Here is a 20599-nt window from a genome sequence, read left to right on the forward strand (position 1 = left end):
ATGCAGGTGTGTGATGCAGGTGTGAGCGTGATGCAGGTGTGAGCGTGATGCAGGTGTGTGTGTGATGCAGGTGTGAGTGAGTGTGCGTGTGTGTGTGTGAGACCTGTGCGGGCATGGATGTAGTTTTTGCTGCTGAGTTCTGCACTCTTTGTCAGAACTGTGGCTCTGTATTCAGTTCCAGGTATCAGGTGAGAGAAGGAGCAGCTCATCATGTTCGCTCCTCCACTGCACTGCTCCTGCAGAGAGCTGTCACCTCTGTACAAGTAAACCACAAAGCTGTCAAAATCCCCCACAGGACGAGACCAACCAAGAGACAGGGATGATGATGATCGGCTCAGGACGGACAGATCGGTGACTGGTGCCGGGACTGGGGGACACAGTCAACACCAACAGCGTTAATCTCATACTGCTCAAGACATTTAAATCCCATGCATTTATTTTATTTCAGAAAATAAACTTCTGTTAGCTGCATAAGCCTCATAGATCTGGCGTAAAACTAAATAAGACTTCAGGCACCAAGCAACTTGAGTGACTGCATCTGGATTCAATTTATTGGAAATGTGGTGTGGTAAGTGTAACTTTAAACTACTACTACTACTACTACTACTACTAATAATAATAATAATAATAATAATAATAATAAACTACTACTACTACTACTACTACTACTACTACTAATAATAATAATAATAATAATAAACTACTACTACTACTACTACTACTACTACTAATAATAATAATAATAATAATAATAATAATAATAATAAACTACTACTACTACTACTACTACTAATAATAATAATAATAATAATAATAACAATAATAATAATGACTCACGTGTGCGTGTGTGTGTGATGGCCGCTCTGCTCTGTATCCCGCCGCTCAGGGTGTGTATGAGGATGCAGTACTTCCTGCCTGGAGTGAGCTGTGTGAACTCGTGCTGCAGTGAGACAGGTGGCAGTGTGACATTCCTCAATACCGACCCTCTCTCATCCTGCAGCAACACACTAAACCCATCACACACACCTTTCCCCACGGACCACCTCACACGCACACTGCTCAGACTCACACTACTGTCCACATGCACTGATGTCCCCGGGGAAGGCACTGAGACAAAGAGAGACAGAGTGAGAGAAAGAGAGAGAGAAAGAGAGAGAGAGACAGAGAGAAAGAGAGACAAAGACAAAGAGAGACAGAGAGACAGAGAGAGAGAAAGAGAGAGAGAGAAAGAGAGAGAAAGTGAGAAAGAGAGAAGTAAATAATAATCTGATATCTGTTCATTAAACTAATATTTATCATTAAAAGTGTACTGTGTTTGAAATGAGGTGTGTTCAGTGTACTGTGTGTGTGTGTGTGTGTGTGTGTGTGTACCTGTACGTGCTGTAACAGTGTTGTTGTTATGTAAATTCCCACTGATAGTCTGCACTCGGATGCTGTATTTTTCTCCAGGCTGTAATGAGCTGAAAGTTATCTCATTAACATGTTTGGGGGTGGGGCGTGTCTCTATGACTCCGCCTGGACCAATCAGAAACACACAGTAACTGTCCACATCACCCTGAGCCGGAGTCCAGCTCACACGCAGACTTGATGTCTCCTCTACATTACTGACGTGGATGTTCTTCACTTTACTCGGTACTGAGGAAAGGAAACACACACACATCAGACAATTAGATCAGTTTATTAGAGCAGGAATACAATGAGATGAAAGAGATAAACATAGGTAGATAGAGAGATAGTATGATGGAGAGATAGATAGATAGAGAGATAGTATGATGAAGAGATAGACAGATAGATAGATAGATAGATAGATAGATAGATAGCATGATGGAGAGATAGATAGATAGATGGATAGATAGCATGATGGAGAGATAGATGGAGTGACAGACAGAGTGACAGAGACAGACAAGATAAAGAGACAAACAGTTGAGAAAGGGACAGACACTCTGACAAACAGATAGACAGAATGACAGAGAGTGAGACAGAGAAACCGACAGACAGAAGGATAGAGAGACAGACTGACATTGGTGATGAGGTACCTGTCCTCCCTTCAATGAAGCGTGTACTGAGATTGGGGCCACTGAAGGTGGACACGATGATCTTATAGAGCCGTCCGGGCGTGAGCAGTGAGAGGACGTGCTGAGTCGTACTGCTGCTCAGAGTGACCGGGTGAAACACCTTCATATCATTAAACACAATCTGAACCTCATAATGATCCACATCTCCTACAGCCGACGCCCACGCCACGCCCAACTCCTGTGTCCCCTGAGACAACAACGTCAGGTTACGCACACCAGCGGGGACTGAGCGAGAGAAAGAGAGAGAGAAACATTCATTTTTTCTTTCTTGTGTGTGTGTGTGTGTGTGTGTGTGTGTGTGTGTGTGTGTGTGTGTGTGTGTGTGTTTCTCAGCGGATTCCCACCTTGTTGTAGGTCATGTCTGGAGCTTAACTTCTGAACTTTTGAAGTTCTCATACAAATAATTTTAGACCTTCAAATGAAATACAACATAAAACAAAGGCAACCTGACTGTCATGTAACAGGGAAGGAACTCTGGACTTAAGTTCCCAGCAGCCACTGCACCATACTCAACAGTCACATGACCACCGGCACCTGAATCACTTTCTGCTTAACGAGCACTCTTTTATATATAGCCACTGTTTGCACTGTTTCCTGGTCTCACGTTGTCTAACTAGACCTATGTCTCTGCTGCCATGTTTTGTCTTTGCCACAGTGTTTTGTATCCTAGTTGTAGAGTCTTTTGTATTTTGTTTGTTTGTTATTAAATGTATAAAGATCCGCACTTGCATCCCTCTCAACTTCGTAGCGTGACAGAACGTGAGACCGACACATGGATGCAGCGGAATTTTTCAGGGTCCAGGAGTCCCTGTACAAGTGGGAGCCTTTTAACCGGGCTGGAACCATCTACCACCCTCCCGCCCCTATTGTGGATCTCGTCTAGCAAACCGAGTCAACGGAGAACATCAGTCAGCCTCCCTGCTCGTCTGAGGACGCCGCTCAGTTGCCCTGTTTTGCTGAAGACATTGCCCTGTGTCCTGACATGCCCAATTGCTCCGCTTTGTTCTCCTGTTTCGCAGAGGATGTTGCTCCGCATCCCGACATGCCCAAGTGCCCTGCTCTGTTCGCCTGCTCCACTATGAATGCCACTGTGCTTTCCTGCTCCTCTGAGGACCTCGCCATGCTTTTCTGCTCTGCCTTGGGCATCGCTCGGCATTACCGATCCGCTGAGGAAGCCAGTCCACTTGTCTGCCCAGCTGAGGACGTCGCTCTGCCTTCCTGCTCGGCTAAGGATATCGCTCTTCCTCCATGTTCCACTGAAGACGTCACTCCTCTTCTTTGCTTCGCGCCGTATGTCACTCCCCCTTCCTGCTCCACGGAGGGCATCGTTTCCCCCTCATGCTTCGCAGAGAGCATCGTTCCTCCCTTTGGCCTCGCGGAGAACCTCGCTCCCCTCTCTGGCCTCGCAGAAATCATGGAGCTTCCTTCTGGTGTCACGGAGAACCTCGCTCTCCCCTCTGACCTCGCAAAGAACTTCGCCCCCCCCCCCCCAAACCCACGCGGATAGCAACACTCTCCCTTCTAGCATCATGGGGAATGTCGCTTCCCCCTCAAGCTCCGCTTTGAGCGTTATTCCTCCTGCTGGCTGTCATGTATCAGGAAATGAACTCTGGACTTCAGTTCCCAGCAGCCACTGCACCGTACTCAACAGTCACATGACCACCTGCACCTGAATCACTTTCTGGATAATGAGCACTCTTTTATAAATAGCCACTGTTTGCACTGTTTCCTGGTCTCATGTTGTCTTACATTACCGTTGTCTATGTTACCATGTTTTGTTTCTGTTAGCTCATGTTTAGTCCTTGCCACAGTGTTTTGCATTAGTCATAGTATCTTTTGTGATTTGTTGGTTTATTTAAATAAAAAGTTTAAAATTCTGCACCTGCATCCGTCTTCAACTTTGTAGCATGACACTGAGTAAACCGGCAATACAGTTTAGTTTTTTTTTTAGTTTTTTATTTTTTATTTTATTGAATCCAAAAAATTTATCTAACATCTATCACCCATGTGAAAAAGTAACTGCCCCTTAAACTTAAAATCTGGTTGTGCCACTTTAGCAGCAATAACTGCAAACAAACTCTTCCGATAACTGGAGATCACACTTTCACTTACTTCTAGGACTAGCATTTTACTCCTTTGGATCGTTGTCTTGCTGCAGAATCCAGTCACGCTCGAGTTTCAGCTTACAGACTGAAGACCGGACATTCTCATTTAGGACTCTCTGGTAGAGAACAGAATTCCTGTTTCCCTCAATTACTGCAAGTTGTCCAGACCCTGAAGCAGCAGAGCATCCCCACACCATCACACTGCTTCCACCATGCTTGCATAGGTATGATGATTATGGAATTCTGTGTTTGGTTTATGCCAGATGGTTTACGTTTATCGATGCTAGAGAGGCATGTAGGTCCTTTGATGTTGTCCTTGGCTCTTTTGGGACTTCCTGGATGAGTCGTTGCTGTGCTCTTGGAGGAATTTTGGAAGGTCAGCCACTTCTGGGAAGGTTCAGTACTGTGCAGAGTTTTTCCATTTGGAGATAACGGCTCTCGCTGTGGTTCTTTGGAGTGTCAGAGCCCTTGAAATATCTTTGTAACACTTCCCAGACTGATGTATTTCAATCACCTTCTTCCTCATCATTTCTGGAATCTCTTTCAGCTTTGGCGTAGTGTGTTATTGTGTACGATCTTTTAACCGACTTCATGCTGTTGAAAAAGTTCTATGTAAGTGTAGATGTGATTGATCAGGGTTTGCAGTAATCAGACCTGGTTGACTCTCATCCAGCTGAACCCCGTTATCAATGCAGTTTCATAGATTTGGGGAATTGGTATCTACGGGGGCAAATACATTTTCACACAGGCCCAGTGGGTATTGGATAACTTTTTTACTTCAATAAATAGCACGATCATTTAAAAACTGTACTGTGTGTGTTTACTCAGGTTGCCTTTGTTTTATCGTAGATTTTATTTTAATTTCTGAAATTATTCAGTATGAGATGCACAAAAACAGAATAAATCAGTTTTTTCACAGCAGTGTACATCCACACCACACTACACACACACACACACACACACACACACACACACACACACACACACTATCCACCACATCCATTACACACACAGCTCAAACTAAATCCACCATTCATCCACAAGTAAGGAGACTGAAGGGAGAACACCCCCCCCCCCCACACACACACACACACACACCCCCACCCTGAAACAAACAACAACTGAAAGTGCTTTTCAATAAAAACCTGGAAAAAACATTATTTATTTACTTTAAGACTTCTGTTCGAATACTTTTGCTCACCTAAAAAGTGGGTGGTCTGATAGAAAATGTGCTATGTTTTATGCTGTTTAACACAGGTAGATGTAAATACCACGTGTGTGTGTGTGTGTGTGTGTGTGTGTGTGTGTGTGTGTGTGTGTGTGTGTGTGTGTGTGTGTGTGTTTGTTTACTCACGTGTTCTCCCGTGGGTGGACACAGTGGCCTCGTACTTGCCACTCCAAGTGCTGATTATGACTATGTACAGTCGTCCTGGGACGAGGTTAGTGAACACACACTCATCCTGGGACTGTGTGACTGTGGTGTTGTGTTGGATCACACTGTTGTGTTGAACAACTATCTGGTAAAAGTCGAAATCTCCAGCAGGATGTCGCCAGTACACCCTCAAAGAGTCATCACGTGCCATGTGTGTAACACACGGCGTCAGCACAGGAGATGGCTCTGACACACACACACAAACAAAATTAATAGACAAATGTTCATTGTGTTTATTGTTTCATCTTGTACATGTCCATGTTGTTTGTTATTTGTCCATGTTTTGTGTGTGTGTGTGTGTGTGTGTACGTACGTGTTCTCTCCTGCACCACTGTGCGGTTGGTGTACACCCCACTGTGTGTGTTGACGCTGATGTTGTATAGGCGACCGGACACCAGTGAGTTGAACACACACTCGGAGGTGGACTTCAGCACAGTGTGTGTGTGTATGATGTTGCCGTGGTGACTGAGTGTGACCGTGTACTTGTCCACTTGCCCCTGCGCCGGTCTCCACCACACGCTAAGGAAATCTGTCCGACCGTTATTACTGACTGAGACTCCACCCACCGCTGCAGGCACTGCCAATCACATACAACAAGTTTAGGGTGGGGATACTATACTGTTAGCATGTTTACACTCATAAGCTAATCAGTGAGTTCAGATTGGCCTGATTCTTCTGACTGGCTGAGAGCAGTATGGTGCGTTTTGATTGGCTGAGAGCAGTATGGTGTGTTTTGTTCTCTTTGTAGGTTGTTACCTGTGCACCCCTCAGACACTCTCTGTTTGGAGGACACACCGTTCTTCATGCTGATCACCACCACCCTGTAGGGGGTACCGCTCTTCAGCATATGGAAGCTATATGATGACTGCTGTGATGTCACACTCTCATTTCTGATCACGATGATGTTCTGAATAAGCAGCATGCGGTACAGGTCAACATCTCCTTCCGCTTTAGTCCAGCTTACACGCAGAGAATCAGTCGTACCCTCATTATTGACATTCAGCTGTGTGACACTGGCTGGAACTGAAAATATGCGCGCACACACACACACACACACACACACACACACACACACACACACACACAAATAACTAATGCATTATGTGTAGCTACAGCTGTTGTATGGCTATGGATCAAAGGTGAAAATGTTTTATTTCCTAGGTTCTAGTCTCAGAAGGTTCAAGGCTCAGTCCTCAGGTTCCAGTCTCAGAAGGTTCCAGTCTCAGAAGGTTCTAGTCTCAGTCCTCAGGTTCTAGTCTCAGAAGGGTCTAGTCTCATTCCTCAGGTTCTAGTCTCAGAAGGGTCTAGTCACAGTCCTCAGGTTCTAGTCTCAGTACCCAGGTTCTAGTCTCAGAAGGTTCTAGTCTCAGTCCTCAAGTTCTAGTCTCAGAAGGTTCTAGTCTCAGTCCAAGGTCCTAGATTCATTCCCCTCGCTTCAGTTCTCAGGTCCTAGCTCTAAGTATATATGTTTGAGGATGGAGTGTCTCACTGGTGTGGGTGTTGATGGTGGTAGAGCTGTTCAGGTCTCCACTGTGTGTTACCACGGTGATATTATACTCTTTTCCAGGTGTGAGGTCATGAAAGCTGCACTCATTTATCTCTCTGCTTAGTGTCCGTCTTTTCTTCACCTCTCCTCCTACATCTGTCAGATAGACAGAATATTCCTCCCACTCTCCCAGAGGAGGGTGCCACTGAACATACACTGACGACTCATCATTATGATGGACAAGAAGCTTCTGAACACGCCCAGGGGCTGAGAGAGAGACAGGGAGAGAAAAATAGAGAGACAGAAAAAGAGAGGGGTTTACATACAAATCGTGTTCCTTTTGAGTAGACTGTGATTATTTAGATGTGCAAATAATGTCTGCAATGTTAAACTGGTATCTATTCTATAAGCTTAAATGTTAGCGGTATTAGCTTTGTAATTTCAGAGCAAAAAGAATGAGGCACCCATTAACCACCAAACATGTCTTGGCTGAATATTTGGTATAATCAAGTGTTTATACATACCGAGTCTTGCTTGGCAGGACTGTGTGTTGGTTAAAGAACCGCTAAACACAGTGATCTTGGCACTGTACAATCTCCCGGGGAGAAAGGTTCTACTGGTGAACAAAAAGTCCTTTGCTTCTCTGTCTACCATTTGATTCATTATCACAAATGAATCATTGAGCAGCTGCACTTTGTAATATTCCCACTGTCCTAGAGTGGGTGACCAGGACAGCCTAAGAGAGACAGGGTCACCGAGAGGCATTAGCTTACACCACATTGGCCTCGCAGGAACTGATGAGAGACAGAGACAGAGCAACCAATCAGAATACTGAAGCACAGTGTAGTAAGTTCCTGTTCTCTTCCCTCATTGGCTAAGATGACAGCAGTGGGTGTGACTTGCACTCACCTGTTCTACCTGTAGATTTAGCCTCAGTGCTGAGTTCGCCACTCTTAGTCCTCACCGACACCTGATAGACCCGTCCAGGTGTCAGTCTGCGGAAGAGCCAATGGGATGTATTGGGGGAGAGCACAGCTTCCTGTTCAGTGGAGGAGGAAGAGGAAGTTAAGGAGATCAGGTATTCATCCACTTCTCCTTCTGCAGGAGTCCAGGAGGTGTTTAATGAGTCCTCACTGCCACCGTTCTCCAGTTTTAGCTCGGTTACTGGAGCAGGAACTGCAGAAACATAAAAATATTTATATTATTAAAGAATACATCACACAACAGTTATTAAACAACACACAGCGATGGAACAGCATTCACAAACAGATAATGCACTGATAAGAACTTTTATTAATATAAATCATTTTTATTAAATACAGATTTAAAAATATGCATGTTTTATCTACACAACCTGAATATATTACAGACAGTATGAGCGAATATTCAGACCATAGATCCCGCCCCGAATAACACTCTAACCAATCAGACCACAGATCCCACTCCCATTGTCTCCATAAACAATCAGTACCACACTCCTGCAGCAATAATACACTGCAACCAATTAGGCAACAGTTCCCACCCCCAATCACAGTGTAACCAATCAAACCACAATTCCCGCCCTTAATTACTCTGTAACCAATCAGACAGCAGTTCCTGCCACCAGTGTCACTTTAATAGAACGACAACAGTAAGAATTGACAAGACTGTTTTTTTTTTTTTTCTGCTTTTTCAGTATTGACAAAATTCTATGTTTTAGTTTCATCATAAAATTATTCTTAAATCATGAAGAGGCACTGACATAAACCAAACCAGCCTCGCAGGAACTGATGAGAGACAGAGACAGAGCAACCAATCAGAATACTGAAGCACAGTGTAGTAAGTTCCTGTTCTCTTCCCTCATTGGCTAAGATGACAGCAGTGGGTGTGGCTTGCACTCACCTGTTCTACCTGTAGCTTTAGCCTCAGTGCTGAGTTCGCCACTCTTAGTCCTCACCGACACCTGATAGACCCGTCCAGGTGTCAGTCTGCGGAAGCGCCAATGGGATGTGTTGGGGGAGAGCACAGCTTCCTGTTCAGTGGAGGAGGAAGTTAAGGAGATCAGGTATTCATCCACTTCTCCTTCTGCAGGAGTCCAGGAGGTGTTTAATGAGTCCTCACTGCCACCGTTCTCCAGTTTTAGCTCGGTTACTGGAGCAGGAACTGCAGAAACATAAAAATATTTATATTATTAAAGAATACATCACACAACAGTTATTAAACAACACACAGCGATGGAACAGCATTCACAAACAGATAATGCACTGATAAGAACTTTTATTAATATAAATCATTTTAAGTTTTTTATTTTTCAAAGATGGCGCCATGCTAGTGGCAGCCGATTACAGCAGTTCCTGTCTCGAGAGATGTTATGTCTTACTTATTTGACCTATATTAGGTTTTACTCTTTATGCATCTGGCACATTTCGTTTTTCCAGCTCTTGTTTTTTTCTCTTATACTTCTAAGTTTTAGTCTGTTTTAGCAAATAGTTTTTTTCTTTATCATACACTGTGCACTCAGAATGGAGAACCGTGGGGAGAATGCAGGTCGCTTCAGGTACACAGGCAATCAGCTGCTGGTGCCCCGAAGAGCTGCGCCGCGCTCCGGAATGAGGTTAAACATTCCTAAAGAACTGGTGAGACACCACAGAGGATGCAGAGCTGGATCCAAAACAATGCAAAGAGGAGACGGCACAAGCCCTTCATTCCCTCCATCAGCATGGGAAATGTTTGGCCTCTTGGCAATAAAATGGACAAACTAAACGCACTGATCGGGATGTATCAGGAGTGCAGTATGATTCGTTTCGCTGAGACATGACTGTACGAGGATATTCTGGACTCAAATGCTTCTTTCCCCAGATTTCAGACAGTGAGGGTGGACAGAGACCATGAACTGAGTGGTAAGAGGAAAGGTGGAGGGGTCGCACTGTTTGTAAATAACAGATGCTGTAATCCGGGACATGTTACTGTGACGGAGCGTCACTGTTGCCTAAACGTTGAATTGCTGGCTGTTGGTTTATGTCCGTATTATCTGCCGAGGGAATTCACGGTCGCCATCGTGGTTATTGTGTATATCCTGGCAGCAGCTGAGGCATAAACAGCGAGTGACTGTTGCGGCTATTGAGAGACTCCAAACTCAGCATCCGAACTCTTTGGTTGTCATTTCTGGGGATTTTAATCACGTGTCACTCTCCACTACATTACCAAAGTTTCACCAGTTTGTCAACTGTGTGACCAGAGAGAACAGAACACTGAATCTCCTGTATGCAAGTGTGAAGAATGCATACACTTCCTCTGCTCTGCCCCCACTGGGGAGGTCTAACCACAACCTGTTTCTACTGACACTCACATACAGATCTGTTGTCTTAAGCCAGTCTGTGACAAAGAAGACCATAAGAAGATGGTCACAAGAGGCAGAGGAGGGTCTGAAGTTCTGCTTTGAGACTGCAGACTGGGAAGTGTTATGTGAACCAGCTGGGGAAGACATCACCAACATGATATATACACACTCTTATTTTGTTTCATTTACAATGTTAAATCACTCTTAGTAGACCTCTAACTCTCTGTGCTGCTGTAATAGCTGAAATTCCCTCTGGGATGAATAAAGTGATCTATCTATCTATCTACATACAGATTTTAAAATATGTATTTTTTTTATCTACAAAACCTGTATACTTTACAGAGAGTATGATGAATAGTCAGACCACAGATCCCACCCCAAGCAACACTCTAACCAATCAGACAAAAAGATCCTGCTGCCACTCACACCAATCAGATCCCCCACCCCCACCCCTAATGCCTCTGTAACCAATCAGACAGCAGTTCCTGCCACCAATGTTAATGTAATGGTAGGAAACAGTAAGAATTGACAACAATGTTTTTTCTTTTTTTTACTGGTTTTTCAGTATTGACAAAATTCAGCCAGTTGTCTAAAATTATGTACATTTGTAAAAATGCATCAGAATGTTTTAGTTTAATTTTAAAATTATTCTAAAATCACCAGCTACATAGTAACTGATGAGAGACAGAGACAGAGCAACCAATCAGAATACTGAAGCACAGTGTAGTAAGTTCCTGTTCTCTTCCCTCATTGGCTCAGATGACAGCAGTGGGTGTGACTTGCACTCACCTGTTCTACCTGTAGCTTTAGCCTCAGTGCTGAGTTCGCCACTCTTAGTCCTCACCGACACCTGATAGACCCGTCCAGGTGTCAGTCTGCGGAAGAGCCAATGGGATGTATTGGGGGAGAGCACAGCTTCCTGTTCAGTGGAGGAGGAAGAGGAAGTTAAGGAGATCAGGTATTCATCCACTTCTCCTTCTGCAGGAGTCCAGGAGGTGTTTAATGAGTCCTCACTGCCACCGTTCTCCAGTTTTAGCTCGGTTACTGGAGCAGGAACTGCAGAAACATAAAAATATTTATATTATTAAAGAATACATCACACAACAGTTATTAAACAACACACAGCGATGGAACAGCATTCACAAACAGATAATGCACTGATAAGAACTTTTATTAATATAAATCATTTTTATTAAATACAGATTTAAAAATATGCATGTTTTATCTACACAACCTGAATATATTACAGACAGTATGAGCGAATATTCAGACCATAGATCCCGCCCCGAATAACACTCTAACCAATCAGACCACAGATCCCACTCCCATTGTCTCCATAAACAATCAGTACCACACTCCTGCAGCAATAATACACTGCAACCAATTAGGCAACAGTTCCCACCCCCAATCACAGTGTAACCAATCAAACCACAATTCCCGCCCTTAATTACTCTGTAACCAATCAGACAGCAGTTCCTGCCACCAGTGTCACTTTAATAGAACGACAACAGTAAGAATTGACAAGACTGTTTTTTTTTTTTTTCTGCTTTTTCAGTATTGACAAAATTCTATGTTTTAGTTTCATCATAAAATTATTCTTAAATCATGAAGAGGCACTGACATAAACCAAACCAGCCTCGCAGGAACTGATGAGAGACAGAGACAGAGCAACCAATCAGAATACTGAAGCACAGTGTAGTAAGTTCCTGTTCTCTTCCCTCATTGGCTAAGATGACAGCAGTGGGTGTGGCTTGCACTCACCTGTTCTACCTGTAGCTTTAGCCTCAGTGCTGAGTTCGCCACTCTTAGTCCTCACCGACACCTGATAGACCCGTCCAGGTGTCAGTCTGCGGAAGCGCCAATGGGATGTGTTGGGGGAGAGCACAGCTTCCTGTTCAGTGGAGGAGGAAGTTAAGGAGATCAGGTATTCATCCACTTCTCCTTCTGCAGGAGTCCAGGAGGTGTTTAATGAGTCCTCACTGCCACCGTTCTCCAGTTTTAGCTCGGTTACTGGAGCAGGAACTGCAGAAACATAAAAATATTTATATTATTAAAGAATACATCACACAACAGTTATTAAACAACACACAGCGATGGAACAGCATTCACAAACAGATAATGCACTGATAAGAACTTTTATTAATATAAATCATTTTAAGTTTTTTATTTTCAAAGATGGCGCCATGCTAGTGGCAGCCGATTACAGCAGTTCCTGTCTCGAGAGATGTTATGTCTTACTTATTTGACCTATATTAGGTTTTACTCTTTATGCATCTGGCACATTTCGTTTTTCCAGCTCTTGTTTTTTTCTCTTATACTTCTAAGTTTTAGTCTGTTTTAGCAAATAGTTTTTTTCTTTATCATACACTGTGCACTCAGAATGGAGAACCGTGGGGAGAATGCAGGTCGCTTCAGGTACACAGGCAATCAGCTGCTGGTGCCCCGAAGAGCTGCGCCGCGCTCCGGAATGAGGTTAAACATTCCTAAAGAACTGGTGAGACACCACAGAGGATGCAGAGCTGGATCCAAAACAATGCAAAGAGGAGACGGCACAAGCCCTTCATTCCCTCCATCAGCATGGGAAATGTTTGGCCTCTTGGCAATAAAATGGACAAACTAAACGCACTGATCGGGATGTATCAGGAGTGCAGTATGATTCGTTTCGCTGAGACATGACTGTACGAGGATATTCTGGACTCAAATGCTTCTTTCCCCAGATTTCAGACAGTGAGGGTGGACAGAGACCATGAACTGAGTGGTAAGAGGAAAGGTGGAGGGGTCGCACTGTTTGTAAATAACAGATGCTGTAATCCGGGACATGTTACTGTGACGGAGCGTCACTGTTGCCTAAACGTTGAATTGCTGGCTGTTGGTTTATGTCCGTATTATCTGCCGAGGGAATTCACGGTCGCCATCGTGGTTATTGTGTATATCCCGGCAGCAGCTGAGGCATAAACAGCGAGTGACTGTTGCGGCTATTGAGAGACTCCAAACTCAGCATCCGAACTCTTTGGTTGTCATTTCTGGGGATTTTAATCACGTGTCACTCTCCACTACATTACCAAAGTTTCACCAGTTTGTCAACTGTGTGACCAGAGAGAACAGAACACTGAATCTCCTGTATGCAAGTGTGAAGAATGCATACACTTCCTCTGCTCTGCCCCCACTGGGGAGGTCTAACCACAACCTGTTTCTACTGACACTCACATACAGATCTGTTGTCTTAAGCCAGTCTGTGACAAAGAAGACCATAAGAAGATGGTCACAAGAGGCAGAGGAGGGTCTGAAGTTCTGCTTTGAGACTGCAGACTGGGAAGTGTTATGTGAACCAGCTGGGGAAGACATCACCAACATGATATATACACACTCTTATTTTGTTTCATTTACAATGTTAAATCACTCTTAGTAGACCTCTAACTCTCTGTGCTGCTGTAATAGCTGAAATTCCCTCTGGGATGAATAAAGTGATCTATCTATCTATCTACATACAGATTTTAAAATATGTATTTTTTTTATCTACAAAACCTGTATACTTTACAGAGAGTATGATGAATAGTCAGACCACAGATCCCACCCCAAGCAACACTCTAACCAATCAGACAAAAAGATCCTGCTGCCACTCACACCAATCAGATCCCCCACCCCCACCCCTAATGCCTCTGTAACCAATCAGACAGCAGTTCCTGCCACCAATGTTAATGTAATGGTAGGAAACAGTAAGAATTGACAACAATGTTTTTTCTTTTTTTTACTGGTTTTTCAGTATTGACAAAATTCAGCCAGTTGTCTAAAATTATGTACATTTGTAAAAATGCATCAGAATGTTTTAGTTTAATTTTAAAATTATTCTAAAATCACCAGCTACATAGTAACTGATGAGAGACAGAGACAGAGCAACCAATCAGAATACTGAAGCACAGTGTAGTAAGTTCCTGTTCTCTTCCCTCATTGGCTCAGATGACAGCAGTGGGTGTGACTTGCACTCACCTGTTCTACCTGTAGCTTTAGCCTCAGTGCTGAGTTCGCCACTCTTAGTCCTCACCGACACCTGATAGACCCGTCCAGGTGTCAGTCTGCGGAAGAGCCAATGGGATGTATTGGGGGAGAGCACAGCTTCCTGTTCAGTGGAGGAGGAAGAGGAAGTTAAGGAGATCAGGTATTCATCCACTTCTCCTTCTGCAGGAGTCCAGGAGGTGTTTAATGAGTCCTCACTGCCACCGTTCTCCAGTTTTAGCTCGGTTACTGGAGCAGGAACTGCAGAAACATAAAAATATTTATATTATTAAAGAATACATCACACAACAGTTATTAAACAACACACAGCGATGGAACAGCATTCACAAACAGATAATGCACTGATAAGAACTTTTATTAATATAAATCATTTTAAGTTTTTTATTTTTCAAAGATGGCGCCATGCTAGTGGCAGCCGATTACAGCAGTTCCTGTCTCGAGAGATGTTATGTCTTACTTATTTGACCTATATTAGGTTTTACTCTTTATGCATCTGGCACATTTCGTTTTTCCAGCTCTTGTTTTTTTCTCTTATACTTCTAAGTTTTAGTCTGTTTTAGCAAATAGTTTTTTTCTTTATCATACACTGTGCACTCAGAATGGAGAACCGTGGGGAGAATGCAGGTCGCTTCAGGTACACAGGCAATCAGCTGCTGGTGCCCCGAAGAGCTGCGCCGCGCTCCGGAATGAGGTTAAACATTCCTAAAGAACTGGTGAGACACCACAGAGGATGCAGAGCTGGATCCAAAACAATGCAAAGAGGAGACGGCACAAGCCCTTCATTCCCTCCATCAGCATGGGAAATGTTTGGCCTCTTGGCAATAAAATGGACAAACTAAACGCACTGATCGGGATGTATCAGGAGTGCAGTATGATTCGTTTCGCTGAGACATGACTGTACGAGGATATTCTGGACTCAAATGCTTCTTTCCCCAGATTTCAGACAGTGAGGGTGGACAGAGACCATGAACTGAGTGGTAAGAGGAAAGGTGGAGGGGTCGCACTGTTTGTAAATAACAGATGCTGTAATCCGGGACATGTTACTGTGACGGAGCGTCACTGTTGCCTAAACGTTGAATTGCTGGCTGTTGGTTTATGTCCGTATTATCTGCCGAGGGAATTCACGGTCGCCATCGTGGTTATTGTGTATATCCCGGCAGCAGCTGAGGCATAAACAGCGAGTGACTGTTGCGGCTATTGAGAGACTCCAAACTCAGCATCCGAACTCTTTGGTTGTCATTTCTGGGGATTTTAATCACGTGTCACTCTCCACTACATTACCAAAGTTTCACCAGTTTGTCAACTGTGTGACCAGAGAGAACAGAACACTGAATCTCCTGTATGCAAGTGTGAAGAATGCATACACTTCCTCTGCTCTGCCCCCACTGGGGAGGTCTAACCACAACCTGTTTCTACTGACACTCACATACAGATCTGTTGTCTTAAGCCAGTCTGTGACAAAGAAGACCATAAGAAGATGGTCACAAGAGGCAGAGGAGGGTCTGAAGTTCTGCTTTGAGACTGCAGACTGGGAAGTGTTATGTGAACCAGCTGGGGAAGACATCACCAACATGATATATACACACTCTTATTTTGTTTCATTTACAATGTTAAATCACTCTTAGTAGACCTCTAACTCTCTGTGCTGCTGTAATAGCTGAAATTCCCTCTGGGATGAATAAAGTGATCTATCTATCTATCTACATACAGATTTTAAAATATGTATTTTTTTTATCTACAAAACCTGTATACTTTACAGAGAGTATGATGAATAGTCAGACCACAGATCCCACCCCAAGCAACACTCTAACCAATCAGACAAAAAGATCCTGCTGCCACTCACACCAATCAGATCCCCCACCCCCACCCCTAATGCCTCTGTAACCAATCAGACAGCAGTTCCTGCCACCAATGTTAATGTAATGGTAGGAAACAGTAAGAATTGACAACAATGTTTTTTCTTTTTTTTACTGGTTTTTCAGTATTGACAAAATTCAGCCAGTTGTCTAAAATTATGTACATTTGTAAAAATGCATCAGAATGTTTTAGTTTAATTTTAAAATTATTCTAAAATCACCAGCTACATAGTAACTGATGAGAGACAGAGACAGAGCAACCAATCAGAATACTGAAGCACAGTGTAGTAAGTTCCTGTTCTCTTCCCTCATTGGCTCAGATGACAGCAGTGGGTGTGACTTGCACTCACCTGTTCTACCTGTAGCTTTAGCCTCAGTGCTGAGTTCGCCACTCTTAGTCCTCACCGACACCTGATAGACCCGTCCAGGTGTCAGTCTGCGGAAGAGCCAATGGGATGTGTTGGGGGAGAGCACAGCTTCCTGTTCAGTGGAGGAGGAAGAGGAAGTTAAGGAGATCAGGTATTCATCCACTTCTCCTTCTGCAGGAGTCCAGGAGGTGTTTAATGAGTCCTCACTGCCACCGTTCTCCAGTTTTAGCTCGGTTACTGGAGCAGGAACTGCAGAAACATAAAAATATTTATATTATTAAAGAATACATCACACAACAGTTATTAAACAACACACAGCGATGGAACAGCATTCACAAACAGATAATGCACTGATAAGAACTTTTATTAATATAAATCATTTTTATTAAATACAGATTTAAAAATATGCATGTTTTATCTACACAACCTGAATATATTACAGACAGTATGAGCGAATATTCAGACCATAGATCCCGCCCCGAATAACACTCTAACCAATCAGACCACAGATCCCACTCCCATTGTCTCCATAAACAATCAGTACCACACTCCTGCAGCAATAATACACTGCAACCAATTAGGCAACAGTTCCCACCCCCAATCACAGTGTAACCAATCAAACCACAATTCCCGCCCTTAATCACTCTGTAACCAATCAGACAGCAGTTCCTGCCACCAGTGTCACTTTAATAGAACGACAACAGTAAGAATTGACAAGACTGGTTTTTTTTTTTCTGCTTTTTCAGTATTGACAAAATTCTATGTTTTAGTTTCATCATAAAATTATTCTTAAATCATGAAGAGGCACTGACATAAACCAAACCAGCCTCGCAGGAACTGATGAGAGACAGAGACAGAGCAACCAATCAGAATACTGAAGCACAGTGTAGTAAGTTCCTGTTCTCTTCCCTCATTGGCTAAGATGACAGCAGTGGGTGTGGCTTGCACTCACCTGTTCTACCTGTAGCTTTAGCCTCAGTGCTGAGTTCGCCACTCTTAGTCCTCACCGACACCTGATAGACCCGTCCAGGTGTCAGTCTGCGGAAGCGCCAATGGGATGTGTTGGGGGAGAGCACAGCTTCCTGTTCAGTGGAGGAGGAAGAGGAAGTTAAGGAGATCAGGTATTCATCCACTTCTCCTTCTGCAGGAGTCCAGGAGGTGTTTAATGAGTCCTCACTGCCACCGTTCTCCAGTTTTAGCTCGGTTACTGGAGCAGGAACTGCAGAAACATAAAAATATTTATATTATTTGTGTTATTATTATTTATTTATTTATTTATTTATTATTTATTTATTTTACTATTTTGAATAGTTAGACCACAGATCCTGCCCCGTGGCAATTCTCCATGGTGGGAATTACAAAAGAATTTTAAGTGTAAAATTCATACTTTACCTGTTCAGAATTTGCACTTGTGTGGAATTATCAACATACAAAGGACTCTTACAGACTTACTGTGTGTGTGTGCGTGTGTGTGTGTGTGCGTGTGTGTGTGTGTGCGTGTGTGTGTGTGCGTGTGTGTGTGTGCGTGTGTGTGTGTGTGTGTGTGTGTGTGTGTGTGTGTGTGTGTGTAAAAGAGGAAGGGATGTGGTTGCCTGTAAAGGAAAAGAGTCAGAGCTGAAAATATCCTGAAAACTAAAGCTATTCAAACTGTGAGGAATTGCAGACAGGGAGCAGGTGAGATGGAAAATACCAGAAAAATAAATGTTTAAATGATCATTTCAGACCTGCCCAAGTTTACACAGGAGCTTCACACTGCCAACATAGAAGTCTTCTGACAGTTGTGCAGGTGTTTTTCGCTTTCAGCTTAAAGGCTGCACTGATGTGGTGCTCTTACTTTCTGTCACGGTAAATGGAGAATTGTTTAGTTCATTACTCTGTTTGTGACGGTCAGAAACCTTTCATGTTTTCAGTAGGAACATTACACAAGTCATGTGTATTATATCAGAAATGTAGGCTTGCTGTGTCTCTTACTGTTCAGGCTTTTACCAGCCTCCACAGTTCTGATGTTTTATAAGACTGTGGTTTTCTTTTGCTTTATTGTATTTTCCAGTTAATAATTTGACAAGAGTTTTTTGGCCTGTCCTAATGGGTGTGTCCTAATGATTTAATGATTACACATGATTGCCTTGTATTCGCTAGGTTAGCATTCTTGCTAGGTCAGACAAGAAGATAACACTCAAATGTGAGAACAAGTTTTAATATAATCTGCGTGGAAGAGGCCAGTGACAGCAGCGTTGTGATTGGTGAGAGGGGAGTTTGCAGGCTTTACCCAAGTTTACAAATCAAATAGGAGGCAGAGCATCATCACCTGTCCGAATGTCTTTTGTTGCATTTTGTTGTTTCCTGAATGCTTCCGTGACCACAGTGACCGTATACAGCGCTCCTGGACTAAGGCCGTCCAGAGTGCATGACGTTACAGTGTTTTTAAACGTCTGGTTCTGGATCAGTGCATCTTCATGACTCAGCATTACCCAGAATTCCTCTGTGTGTCCAGGCCCTGGCTGCCAGGAAACCCTGATGCTGGTGGAGACGGCGGAGACGTTCAGACTGCTTACTGCTGATGGAGCTACAAAATAAATGTTAATGCTCAAATAAATATTTAGATTTTATTGTACAATTTATGACCATAATTTCACACAGCCTGTCTTCAAACACATCAGCAAGCCATTGTACTCTCTCAGAAATAAAGGTACCAAAAGGTACCGGAGAGAGAGAGAAGCGGAGAGAAAGAGAGAGAGAGAAAGAGAAAGAGAAAAGGAGAGAGAGAAACAGAGAAAGAAGAAGAAAGAGAGAGAGAAGAAGAGAGAAGTAGAGAGAGACACAGAGAGGGAGAGAGAGAGAGAGAGAAGCAGAGAGAATGAGAGATCCACCTATCACTGCATTCCCTGTAGCAGCTACAGATGTCTTGTTCCCAGACTTGGCCACAAGGCGGAGTGTGTAGCGTGTTCCCGGGATGAGGTTGGTGAAGTTGGAGCGTGTCACAGCATTGCCTGAAATCTTCTTTTTCTTCAAGAAATCCATCCTCAAGTCTAAAAGTACCAACTCATACCACTCAACATGCCCTGGAGATCGGAGCCACTTTATCCACAATCCAGGACTGAGGGAAACATCTGGAGTAATCTCAAGACCTGAGGGCTGAGCTGGATCTACAGGAAAACATGCACACTGCACCAGTTACTACTGAACACACTGCACCTGTTACTACTGAACACACTGCATCAGATACTACTGAACACACTGCACCTGTTACTACTGAACACACTGCACCTGTTACTACTGAACACACTGCACCTGTTACTACTGAACACACTGCATCAGTTACTACTGAACACACTGCATCAGATACTACTGAACACACTGCACCTGTTACTACTGAACACACTGCACCTGTTACTACTGAACACACTGCACCTGTTACTACTGAACACACTGCACCAGTTACTACTGAACACACTGCACCTGTTACTACTGAACACACTGCACCAGTTACTACTGAACACACTGCACCTGTTACTACTGAACACACTGCATCAGATACTACTGAACACACTGCATCAGATACTACTGAACACACTGCACCTGTTACTACTGAACACACTGCACCTGTTACTACTGAACACACTGCACCAGTTACTACTGAACACACTGCATCAGATACTACTGAACACACTGCATCAGATACTACTAAACACACTGCACCTGTTACTACTGAACACACTGCACCAGTTACTACTGAACACACTGCACCTGTTACTACTGAACACACTGCATCAGTTACTACTGAACACACTGCATCAGATACTACTAAACACACTGCACCTGTTACTACTGAACACACTGCACCTGTTACTACTGAACACACTGCATCAGATACTACTGAACACACTGCATCAGATACTACTAAACACACTGCACCTGTTACTACTGAACACACTGCACCTGTT

General features: G+C 43.5%; 1 protein-coding gene across 3 annotated transcripts in view; it reads right to left on the reverse strand.

Annotated features, from left to right (window-relative positions):
* The window catches only part of LOC108269227 (receptor-type tyrosine-protein phosphatase beta), a 53222-nt gene that overhangs the window by 13846 nt on the left and 18777 nt on the right, over window positions 1-20599 (reverse strand). For all 3 annotated transcript variants that reach the window (XM_053682095.1, XM_053682094.1, XM_053682096.1), the window contains 18 exons: window positions 19526-19801; window positions 18964-19221; window positions 17608-17874; window positions 16638-16904; window positions 14405-14671; window positions 12179-12439; window positions 11207-11473; window positions 8980-9240; window positions 8008-8274; window positions 7623-7892; window positions 7102-7365; window positions 6369-6635; window positions 5926-6189; window positions 5535-5798; window positions 2037-2300; window positions 1372-1635; window positions 838-1107; window positions 104-367 (listed from right to left, as the gene is read on the reverse strand). In XM_053682095.1, the coding sequence (XP_053538070.1) occupies window positions 104-367; window positions 838-1107; window positions 1372-1635; window positions 2037-2300; window positions 5535-5798; window positions 5926-6189; window positions 6369-6635; window positions 7102-7365; window positions 7623-7892; window positions 8008-8274; window positions 8980-9240; window positions 11207-11473; window positions 12179-12439; window positions 14405-14671; window positions 16638-16904; window positions 17608-17874; window positions 18964-19221; window positions 19526-19801 (4782 nt within the window). The remainder of the gene's footprint in view (window positions 1-103; window positions 368-837; window positions 1108-1371; window positions 1636-2036; window positions 2301-5534; window positions 5799-5925; window positions 6190-6368; window positions 6636-7101; window positions 7366-7622; window positions 7893-8007; window positions 8275-8979; window positions 9241-11206; window positions 11474-12178; window positions 12440-14404; window positions 14672-16637; window positions 16905-17607; window positions 17875-18963; window positions 19222-19525; window positions 19802-20599) is intronic.

The sequence above is a fragment of the Ictalurus punctatus genome, chromosome 8 (assembly GCF_001660625.3).
Source record: "Ictalurus punctatus breed USDA103 chromosome 8, Coco_2.0, whole genome shotgun sequence".
Taxonomy (NCBI): domain Eukaryota; kingdom Metazoa; phylum Chordata; class Actinopteri; order Siluriformes; family Ictaluridae; genus Ictalurus; species Ictalurus punctatus.